At 32.2% G+C, this 12,281-nt stretch overlaps 1 protein-coding gene across 1 annotated transcript; it reads right to left on the bottom strand.

Annotated features, from left to right (window-relative positions):
- Positions 1-1,254: 1,254 nt before the first annotated feature.
- Positions 1,255-2,996, bottom strand: LOC107629013 (serine/threonine-protein kinase UCNL-like). Its single transcript, XM_016331680.3, has one exon. The coding sequence runs from the start codon at positions 2,850-2,852 to the stop codon at positions 1,497-1,499; it is 1,356 nt and encodes a 451-aa protein (XP_016187166.1). The 5' UTR covers positions 2,853-2,996; the 3' UTR covers positions 1,255-1,496.
- Positions 2,997-12,281: the final 9,285 nt, after the last annotated feature.

Genomic DNA, 12,281 nt, shown 5'->3' with positions numbered 1-12,281 from the left:
GACACAAGGCAAACCTTTCAATTTTCATGTTACTACCGCTATTTCACAAGGGAACCCATTCCTTGCTTTTACTCACTTCCAAGTATCACATTCTCCTACTTAATTGACAAGGATATTCCTTATATCCATATATTGAAGCTATGAAAAATCGAAATTAAACTATATTATTATTATTATTTGTGAATTAATAGGTTTTAATGTGGTTTTGGGTTTAAGTTTACATAAAAAACAAAAAAAAAATATTATGGAACAAGTTTACGAACAAGCACTATGGACCAAGTTTATCTTGGCGTGAAAGATAAGTTGTTAATTTCTATCGTTTAATAACTTAGTTCCCTAATAATAATAATTTGTGTGCATCCTACGAAGTCAATTAGTTTACCTAAACCATGATTTAATTTAGCAACCTGTTTCGCCATATATATAGTAAATTATTAGTTATCATATAAAACATAATTTACTGGTTATATTTTTGTTTTTAAAGATGTTATTCATACACCAAAATCAATTATTAAAATCAGTTACTAATATATTTGGGTATAAATATACGTGTGATTTAATCTATTTTAATATATATATTTTTATACTAATGGCTGATTTTAGTGTATGTATACGTAACATAATCTTTTTATTTTTCATATGTCGAACCTTTTGCAAATCAAACCATAAAATTGTGAAGCCAGAAAATACGTTGATGAGTATGTGTTAAATAAATCGGTTTGACTACGAATCAAATTATTTTTTCAGTAGATACTCTGCCATCAAAAAATTCAGATGAAGAGAAAAAAATGATAAAATTAAAAGATAAAATAACAAATCTAACTGAATATTGATTGAAAAATTACTTGTACACTACTTTAATTAGTTGCGCATTATTATTACCACTAACAAATGCATAAGATAAAAAACAGTGGAAAGTGTCATTACGGTCCTCTTTTATTTATTTCAATCAGATGATGCAAACTAATTACATACTTTTCTCTCAAAAAGAGGTGCCTTGTTAGTTATTAGTATGAAAATTGTAAGTATTATAGTTGGATAATGGCAACACGAACTTTACAGGGGAAAAATCTGCTAACAGCTATGATTTCGAATAATTTGCACTCAATGCACCTTGAACTTGAAGGTCGCACTTAATAAAAATAATCATGTTTAACTTGAACAAGAGTCCATATATATCTTAATTAAATATGTGCATGCAATGTTGTTAATAATGTTGACCAGATATTCACCTCATTAAAATGGTTCCATATGTGAAATTAAACACGTAAAAGTTAAAACTAAAAGGAAAAGGGTTATTTTTTTCCACGTACAAAACAATGGTATTCTACAACTCTTGGCTATATAACTAACTACCACTAATCCGATTAGCGATTTTCTTTCAAGATCTACCGTTATTCTATATGTGCACAGCAAATCACAACGTAAACACCGTTAAAAAAATAAACCGAATAACTAACTCTTCCACGCGCCATCAATGCCCTCGCACGTGACCATTAGAATTCCGATAGAGAAACATTCCTCTTGAACTTGCCGGACGGCGAGGGCAACGGCGAGGGTGGCAAAGACGGCGGCAACCGCGACCTTTGAAAATAATCTCTAATGTTCACGCCGCCCTCTCCACCTAACAAACCCTCCATCGATTCAACGGCTCCGGCGTCGTTCCTGCCCGGAATGAACGGCGGCCGCACCACCTCCGTCAACATGTCCCACCTTACACCTCGGAAGAACTTGTGCTCCTTGATCTCATCGGCTCCGCGAGTGTACCCCAATCTCGCCGTCGGTTCCTTCTCCAGAAGCTTCTCGATGAGATCCGTCAGCGACGACCGTTTTCCAACGAACTCCGGCGACTTCACTAACACATTCCTGAACGTATCCTTGCGGTTCTTCCCCTTAAACGGCGTCGTACCGTACATCATCTCGTACGCCAGAATCCCCAGCGCCCACCAATCCACGGCGAAATCGTGTCCCTCGCCGCGCACCACCTCCGGCGCCACGTACTCCTCGGTACCAACGAACGAGTTGGACCTCTCGCCGTCGCCGATGAAACTCGTCCTGCGTCGACTCACCGGACTGACTCTGGCGGATTTCACTTTCTTCAAGTTCTTACGAGCTGCATCCGGCGAGTGGAGCGGGAACCACCGGGTGAAGTTCCGGCGGTGTCTCCTGCGATGAGGAGGTTCTGATGGAATCTTATTAGGATCCACGGGAACCGATGGCGGAATGCTGTTACCTTTGTTGGTAATGTCAGTTGCAACTGTTGTAACCGTATGAGAGGTTGTTGCAACGGTTTTGGGTGTGAGTTTGCGTGAGAGGTCGAAGTCCGTGAGTGTCACGTGACCGTTGTGTTGGATGAGGACATTTTCCGGTTTGAGGTCACGGTACGCGATACCGAGGGAATGGAGGTGGTGGAGGGCGCAGAGAATCTCTGCGAGGTAGAACCGGATGACGGAGGGGGAGAACACCCGGTCGTTTTGCCGGTAGCGGAGACGGTTGAGGTCGCCGCCGGGGCAGTATGGTAGGGCCCAGGCGAGGAAGTCCGGAGTGTCGAGGGAGCCCAAGAGGGAAGGGAGGAAGGGGTGGCCGGAGAGCTTGGAGAGGACTTCGATTTCCCAGCGGGCGCGGCGGTCGGCGTCAAGCTTGCCGTGGAGGGTGGTTTTGTCGACGACCTTGAGGGCGAACATGGTGGTAGAGGTGGCGGTGGTGTCGTGGACGAGGAAGACGGTGCCCATGGCACCTTTGCCAAGGATTTTGAGGGCTTTAAGGTTGTCTAGGTTAAGAGGGTGAGGGGTTGTTGTTGGTGGTGGTGGTGGTGAGGGTGGTAATGGGAAATCCATGTCGTTGGTGGACATGGATGGATTGGAGTTTGTGTGAAGAATTGAATTGAATTGAATGGGATGAAGAAGAGTGAGTGTATGTGGAAACAAATATACAAGGTTGGTTGGGTTGGTCTGGATATGCTTTTTATAGCCCTTTTCTTTTCTGTGTTTTTCTTTTTCTTAGCTTTTCTTTTGACTCTCCTTCTTTTCATTTTATTTTCTTTGGTCAAAAAACTTCTCAAATAACAGCTTCAATTCCTATTCATCTCATTTCTTGTGTGTCAAAATGTGACTGCAACAACACAAACAAAATTCCTATAATAATATTATTTACAATCTGACGAGGAGCAAGAAACAAAAAGAGGCAGTTTCTTAAAAAAAAATGCAAAAATATGTTAGGGAAGGATTTTCATAGTAGTATTTGAATTCAATAAAAGCTTATTCATCATAAATAATCATTTACAAGCAGGTCTTATTATTGAAGATACCATGATAATTTATTAAATAAACTAATAGTTAGGTCTTGAAGATTTTAATCTCAAATTAAATAGTATCTAAAAAAAATATATCAACATCTAATGTCTTTCTATTAATTTATTATGTAAAATTTAACAATAATACTTATATGTACCGTTAACTATTGTGATGTGTCTATTTATAAAAGATCGTAAGTAACTTTTGAAGCGAATAAAATTTTACTTGATTTAGTATGATTCATGATAAATAGAAAACAGTCAACTCAAAAAATAATAAATAATTTATTGTCCAAAACTTTATCATTTTCATATTTACGTGACAGCAACAAGACACATATCACAATAAAATACATTAATAATTTTAATTTATTTTATATTATTCATTAATAAAAAAATATATATGTCTACTATTTATTATTATGAAGGATCTAATTAATATTTTTTTATTTAAAAATATATTAATCTAAAATAAAATATTTTAAAAATATAATTATCATTTTACTCTAATTTATATTATATATTAACTTTAATTCATATTATATATTAACTTTTATATGAATGTGTTTAATAATAATGTAGTAAATTTATTTGCATATATATAGAAGGAATGGAGGGAGCAAGAAATATTTAAAAGTATCTGTTGTGGATTTATCTTGGAAAATATAAAATATCAAGCATTTCAATACATATATATATAACTAATAGGATTTCTAGTCAGATAGCTAATAATCTCATTTTCATTTTCTCTTCCTTTCAAAATATAAAACAAAATATACTTAGGCTTGAGATGGTAAAACCTTAAATTTTCAACAGTAATTTATTAAAATTGGCTTTTAAATATATTTTTTAAAAGTTGTGATAATGATGTCTATTAATAAATTAAAATAAAAATTATTTTTAATAATAACTACAAGTTACAAAAATTATCTTTGATAATTTTTTTATCATTTAAAATGACTTTATTAATAGGAATACATAAATGTAACAAAGAATAAAAATAAATATAAATATAAATTTTCATTAATATAAGGTTATATCAAGTTTCTTAACTTTAAAAAGCACAAATTAATTCTACTGTGTTTTCAAAAATATTTATATTTTTTTCAAACTTAAAAGTACAATCATATGATTTTTTTAAACTAAACACAAAATAAAGTATTTATATATTTTAATTTATCGCTTTAAATTTTTTTATCAAATCGAGCCTTATTGTTTTTTGAATTTTTACTATATTGCTAGTTATTATATATCATATGTAATGTAATATATTGATTTAATTTTTGTTATATGATTTATTTTATTATTTTTTTGTCTCTTTTACAGTCTTTATTTTTTTATATATATATGTTTTGGATGTTTCGGTATAGTCATTAAGATTTGCATATATATATGGTACTAGAATGATACAACCCGACGATGATCGGAGCAAGAAAAAAAAAATGAGGCATTTTCTTAAAAACAATGCAAAAATATCTTATATAGGGAAGGATTTTTCATAGTAGTATTTGAATTCAATAAAAACTTATTCATTCTTAAATAATCATTTACAAGTAGGTCTTATTATTGAAGATACAATGATAATTATTTATAGAGTAAACTAATAGTTAGATCTTGAAGATTTCCATTCAACTTAAATAGTATCTAAAGAAAAATATATATTAATTTAATTTTTTACGATAGTAAATAATGATAGACAATACGTAATGTTTTTTATTAATTTATCACGTAAAATTTAACGATAGTATTTATATGTTCTATTAACTATTGTGATGTGTCTATTTATAAAAAATTGTGATAATTTTTGGAGTAAATGAAACTTCACCTAATTTAGTAGGATTCATGATAAATAGAGAACAGTCAACTCAAAAAATAATAAATGTTTCATTGTCCAAAATTTTATTGTTTCTATATTCGTGTGACAACAACAAAACACATATCACAATAAAATATATTAGTAATTCCAATTTATTTTACACTATTCATTAATAGAAGAATATACATACCTACCATTTTTTATTCAAAAACTAATTAAATTAGTCCGAAATAAAAAATTTTAAGAATATAATTATCACTTTTAAGAAGGGAATTGAAAATTCTAGAGAACAATTTTGCAGTGAAACTAAGGAAGAAAAATTAAGTAGCAGAAAATTCTTGAATAGAGAAGATTTCTTGAGAAATATGAAAACAATGAATTCTAAAATAAAAAACATGCTTTTACTACAAATTTACATTCCTAACACCTATTTATAATATCCACTAAATAGTTCTCTCAATACTTCCCCTCAAACTGAGGCACGATTTGTCTCGAAATCGCAGTTTGAACCTGTATTTCTGAAACAAACTCAGAGACAATGATTTAGTTAAAGAATCGGCCACCTGATCTTGAGAGGGTATATTAACAACATAGAGAGATTTTTGATTTACTAAATCCCTTAAAAAATACAAATCCAACTCAAGGTGTTTACATCTACTATGTAAAACCGGATTTGCAGCCAATAGACAGGCACTTTGATTGTCACAGAAGATGGTTGGTGACATAGTTTGTGGGATTCGAAGCTCTCCCAAAAGCTTATGTATGGACATTAGCTTAGTTTGTGCAGCACACATTGCCCTATACTCTGCTTCAGTACTGCTCCTGTTTACCTTTGTCTGCTTATTACTCTTCCATGAGATCAGATTATTGCACCCAAGATAAACACAAAATTCAGTGATTCATTTTCTATCATCCAGATCTCTACCCCAATCAGCATCTGAAAAAAGCCAACAACCTAAAATCAGTAGATTTAGAAAATAATAAGTCATGATCCACAGTACCTTTTACATATCTCAGAATTCTTTTTACAGTCTTCCAATGCAGGAATGTTAGTTGATGCATAAACTGAGATACTCTGTTGATAGCAAAGGCAATATCTGATCTTGTCATTGTGAGATATTGAAGTGCACAAACTATTAATCTGTACAGTTTGGGATCATGGAAAGGTTCCAAATAATGAGCTGAAAGCTTTGTGCTGGACATCATTGGGGTAGGCATCAAATTCGCAGTCTCCATTCCAGCTCTCTTGAGTAATTCAGATGCATATTTAGTTTGTGAAATGTGGATACTACCTATAGACAAATATGAAGCTTCCAAGTCTAAAAAATAACTAAACTTCCCCATATCCTTTAACAAAAAAATATTGTTCAATTGATAAATTAATTTATCTAATTCTGCAGCATTATTACTGGTAACAATTATATCATATACATAAACTAACAAGTAAATCACATTGGAATAAAAAATCTAACAAATAAAGACACATCAGATCTGGTTTCTTTAAATCCAAACTGTTGAAGAGTAGTACCAGGCCCTCGATGCTTGCTTTAGACCATAAATGACCTTGTTTAACTTGCACACTAGCTGTTCACCCTTTGTAGAGTATCCCTGAAGTTGCATCATGTATACTGTCTCATTTAAGGTGCCATTAAGAAATGCATTATCAAAATCAAACTGTCTCAATGGCCAACTTAATGAGACAGCAATAGTTAAGATAACTTTAATGGTGGAAGGCCTTACCACTGGACTATAGATTTGATCATAGTCTATACCTTCCACTTGATGAAAACCCTGTCTAACAAGTCTTGCCTTATACCTTAGAATATCACCTTTAGAAATTTTCTTTATAGCAAACACCCACTTACTTTCCAATAATTATGGCATTAGCTGGTGGTTCTGTTAATTCCCATGTCTTGCACTTCTAGAAAGCAGCAAACTCCTTATTCATTGCCTCTCTCCAATGAGAACATTGTAAAGCTTCAGCCACAGTCCTTGGAATAGTATGTAGTAGATCATTTTGTTGAACAGTTAAGGCTTTTGGTTTGAACACTCCATATTTTGATCTTGTTGTCATCGGATGAGCATTTGTTGAAGAAATGGAAGGAATGCTAGTTTCAATACCACTAATACGAATCATGTCCGGAGGAGAATTAGTATGAGATGCTGAAGGTGGGTGACATTCTAGAATTCTGATCTCCTCATTCTCATGAATAGAAGTACTGTCATCAGTGTCCAAGCTTGAGTGAGAAGGAGATGCTGTATCATGCAATGGTCCACTTATAATTTGTAATACAGTGTCTGAACCTACACTCAAAGACTTTGTATCTTAATTAGATGAGGACATTGATGGTGGAGTTGAATCAATGATGGTAAATGCAGGGCCTTAAGCTGGCTACCACTATTTGGATTATTCTTGGAAGAATCATCACTATCCAAGATGTTAGAAAATAATTTTTGATATGGAAAAGTATGCTAATGAAACAAAACATGTCGAGCCATATAAATTTTACCATTTTGTGCCATACACTTATAGCCTTTGAAATTTGAATCATATCCTAAAAATAAATATGGTTCAGATTTGTAATTAAATTTAGTTTTACTATAAGGTCTTAAGAAAGGAAAACACATACATCCAAAAATTTTTAAAAAGGTATAATCTGGTTGATGCTTAAAAAGAACTTCAAAGACTTTTGTTATCAAAAACTGGGGTAGAAAGTCTGTTAATGATATAAACAGAACTCAAAAAGGCATATTCTCAAAAATGCATAGACAAAAAAGCTGTAGCTAAGAGAGAGGGACCCACTTCTGTAATATGCCTATGCTTTCTCTTAACACTTTCTTGTTGATGATGAGTATAGGGACATGATTTTCTATGATGTATACCTTCAGTTGCAAGAAAATCAGTGAAAGCATGTGACATAAATTTCGTTTCCAAATTCGTTTGTAAAGCCTTTATTTTCTATCCAGTTTGATTTTCTATGAATGTTTTATAATTCTGAAAAGCTACTAAAGACTGAGATTTATTAGTGAGTAAAAAAATGCATGTGTATTTAGAATGTACATCAACAAAAGAAATGTAATATCTAAATCCACTTCTTGATATTACAGGAGCAGGCCCTTCGATATCCACAAAAACAAGTTCTAAAGGTGTCATATACACAGTATCATTTAAAGAAAAATGCAATCTATGCATCTTAGCTAAAGGACAGATTTCACATACATGATTAGCAACAGAATGAGAACTAAAATGTAAAGAACTTTTATTCATAACATCCATTACAGTTTTGAGAGAACTATGGCCTAATCTTTTATGCCATAAATCCATGGTGTTATTCTGATTACATTTGGAAACAGGATATGCACTAGAATCTAAAGACTGATTAGGTAGCTGTGCAGTAGTAGTATAAGCACTAGAATATTGAAATCTAGAACTAGACAGGTTATCTACTGAGGTATTAGACAAATTTTTTGGTACTCGAAGGTTATCAAAAGAGTAAGTACCATTTCTAGACATGCCTTGTAGGAGAAGTTCTTTGGTATCCTGATCATGAATAGCACAATAATCAGGCCAAAATTCAAAGTAGACATAGTTATCAGCTACGAATTTAGAAACACTCAATAAATTTTGAGTAATTTGTGGTACAAAAAGTAAGTTCTTTAAATGAAAAGCAATATTTGAAGAGGAATAAAAAAGAATTGAAGAACCAAAATGAGTTATTGGAATACCTGACCCATTACCTACAAAGAGCTGATCATTATCTGAAGGATTTGGTGATGCTGTGAGGAGATTTCCTGGATCTGAAGTGACATGATGACTCGCTCCTGAGTCCGGTAGCCAAGAAGCTTACTTACTGAAGAGAAATGGGTAAGATATGCCATAGGTTGATAAAAATTGGAGGATGGAAGGGGTGGTTGTGTATTACTATATGAAATTTGCATTGATATAGAGTTGGTTGTAGAATTAGGCTAAAAAGCAGGATCAAAATGATGGAAGCAGTTCCACACAATATGTCCTTGCCTTCCACATAATTGGCATTGAGGACGATTTTGAGTGTATCCAAAATGTCCTCCACGATTACTGCGGCCACCACGGCCTCTTCGAAAGCCTCCACCTCTTTGATATTCAAATGATGAGGAGGATTGAGCATAATGAGCTACAAGCATACATACATTAGGTTTCTTGAACCTGTCCAGCACATCATCAAACGCAAGCAGATAGGATTTAGCATCTGCGACCTTGAAGGTCCTAAGCCTTGACATTACCGAACTAATGTATACAGTGTAGTCTTCATTAAGACCACCGATTATTGCTTGTATGTGATCTGAGTCAGGTACCTTATAGCCGAGAGTAAAAAGGGCATCAACCACATTTCGAATATTGTTCAGAAAGTCAGAAACGGTTTCATTTTTCTTACATGATTTGAGTTGAGATTTTAAACTCTAAATTCGTGAAGCGGAAGCATCTTCAAATTATTTTTCGATTCTTTCCCAAACTTCATAAAATTGTGAGAGATGAATTATCCTGTTCTTGATGCTGGTAGTCATTGATTCTACAAGTCAAGTAGTGAGAGTTAAATCTTGTAATTTTCATGTCTTGTACTTCCCCGATTCAGAAATTATTTTGGTCGCTTCATTAGTCACGAACTGTGGCGGAATCTTGGAGCTGTATAGATGATCTTCTATCGAGAAGCTCTGAATTATTAACATTGTCGTGTGTCTCCATGTGCTATAATTGTCTTGAGTGAGTTTGTTTGAGATTGGTGAGAAAGTCTTCTTGGAAGAGTCAGAGAGGATAATCTCCATGACAAAGATGACTAAGATTATAGGCTCTGAATACCATAAGTAGGGAATTGAAAACCTTAGAGAATAATTTTGCAGTGAAACCAAGGAAGAAAAATTAAGCAGTAGAGAATTCTTGAATAGAAAATTTTTTTTGAGAAATATGAAAACAATGAATTCTATTGAAAATATAAAATAAGAAACACGCTCTTACTATAAATTTACATTCCTCACACCTATTTATAATATCCACTAAACAGTTCTCTCAATAACTTTACTCTAATTAATAATATATAGGGTAAAGTACTAAATGGGTCCCGTACGTTTGTGTGTAATCCTGTTTTGGTCCTTAAGGTTTAAAGTGTCCTATTTGAATAAAAAAAAGTTTCATTTAGTTTCAATTTAGTCCCACCGTGAGATCGAAATTAAATAATTAATAAAATGTCCTACATGACAGCAGTACAAGAACAATGTCGATAATCTGGAGAACAAGTACAAGCTCCAAAGGCACAAAATCAACTATGAATGCATCAATACATTTATTTATCATTCTCCTTAGTTCTATAAAAAATATTTCATTTAAATTGTAATAAAAATGATAAATAAATGCATTGATGCATCCACAGTTAATTTTGTGCCTCTAGAACTTGTACTTGTTCTTCAGATTATCGATTTTGTTCTTATACTACTGTCATGTAGGACATACCATTAATTATTTAACTTTGACCTCACGGTAAGACTACATTGAAGCTAATAAAATTTTTTTAGATTCAAATAAAACACTTTAAACTTTAAGCACCAAAATAGAATTACGCCCGGACCAATTTAATACTTTACCTAATATATATTAACTTTTGTATGAATGTATTTAATAATAATATAGTAAATTTATTTGCATATATATATATATATCGAAGGAATGGAGGGAGCACACGTGCAAGACAAAACGAAAAAGATGCATTGAGCCAAACAAAAAAAAAATGACAAAACATATTGCCATATTGGTTTGTACGGTTGGCACATGGGGGTTCCCCTAATCTAAGTTAATTAAGGTAAACTACTTGAACATGCCCTTTAATACTACTCTATCTTTAATCTCTATACCAGCATCACTACTACCAGTTCATGGAAACTTGTCGTTTCCTTAATAATAAACAGATCAGATAATACACCATATTATTTCACTTAATTACACTTCATCACTCTATTTAGAATTGATAACTTTATTTCTTTAATATATCCGACAATTAAATCGGTAATACTAAAAAAAAAAACAATCAAAATTTATTTTATTTATTATTTATTAATTATTACAACAACTAATAAATATTAAATAGATAAACTTTGATTAATTTTAACTAATTTTTTTTATCAAATATTTCTGATTAAAATAATATATCAACTAATCATGTCAACAACTTGTTCTTTCAAAATTGATAATTATTGTTTCTTCCCATGTGTATTGCATTATCTTTTGTTAAACTATACACACAACTTGTATTGGTATTGGTAGCAATCTATTTCACTTAGTTTGATGAGTGATAAATAATTAAATATACTATATTACATATATGCAGAGAGAGATTGTACTTTTATGTACACTAAAATCTACTTATTAATTGTATTGCAATCATTATTCGCGGGTTTTACTCCGGAAATTATACTAATTTGAAGGGTCATGGCAGCTTCCTCTTCCATATAATTATAGGATTGATATATTAATTTAATCCGTTTAAACGGGTGGGAATCATATGTTTTTGTCTCTATACTCTATAGTCGTCGTTTCAAATCTGGGAATAATAATTAATAATTGTTGTTTTCATTTTTTAAAATAAAAAAACTTGAATTGATGATTAATCTGACGAAATATATCTTGGGATGCTATAACTTGCTGCTAGGCGATGATGAGAATTCAGAAATAATCAAGCATTTAATCATCAAATCGTTGTTTGTTTTTTGTAGATAATTCTTAATAATTAACACAAAGTTAAACGGCGAATTGCCAACAAAAACGACAGAGCAAATGGAACTTCACGTGTTGGATGTTTGTTTTCCTACAAATTATGTACTTTATTTTAATTTTTGTGAAAATTTAGGTTCAATTATTTTTATATTAAGTTAATAATTAAAAATTATTAGATAATAATTTAATTAAATATATTAAATTATTTAATAATTTTTTATTATTAATTTTACACCAAAATAACTGCATCCGAATATTTACATTTATTTTATCGCTTTTTATTATTAAGTATCGTGTTCCATTTATTTATCAACTCATGTCATATATATACCTTGATGTTTAATTAATATATAGTAGCACCAATATATAAAAATTGAAGTAGCAATTTAATCTTAATGTTCGATTGCATGTTTGGGGATTCATTACATGGT

Source organism: Arachis ipaensis, chromosome B3 (assembly GCF_059453495.1).
Source record: "Arachis ipaensis isolate K30076 ecotype BB chromosome B3, ASM5945349v1, whole genome shotgun sequence".
Taxonomy (NCBI): domain Eukaryota; kingdom Viridiplantae; phylum Streptophyta; class Magnoliopsida; order Fabales; family Fabaceae; genus Arachis; species Arachis ipaensis.
Note: the sequence above shows the minus strand (reverse complement) of the source record. Positions and strands in the feature narration are given on the sequence as shown.

Bases quoted from the DNA above. Each gene is read 5' to 3' on its own strand.
- LOC107629013 (XM_016331680.3), bottom strand. From the start codon at position 2,852: ATGTCCACCAACGACATGGATTTCCCATTACCACCCTCACCACCACCA.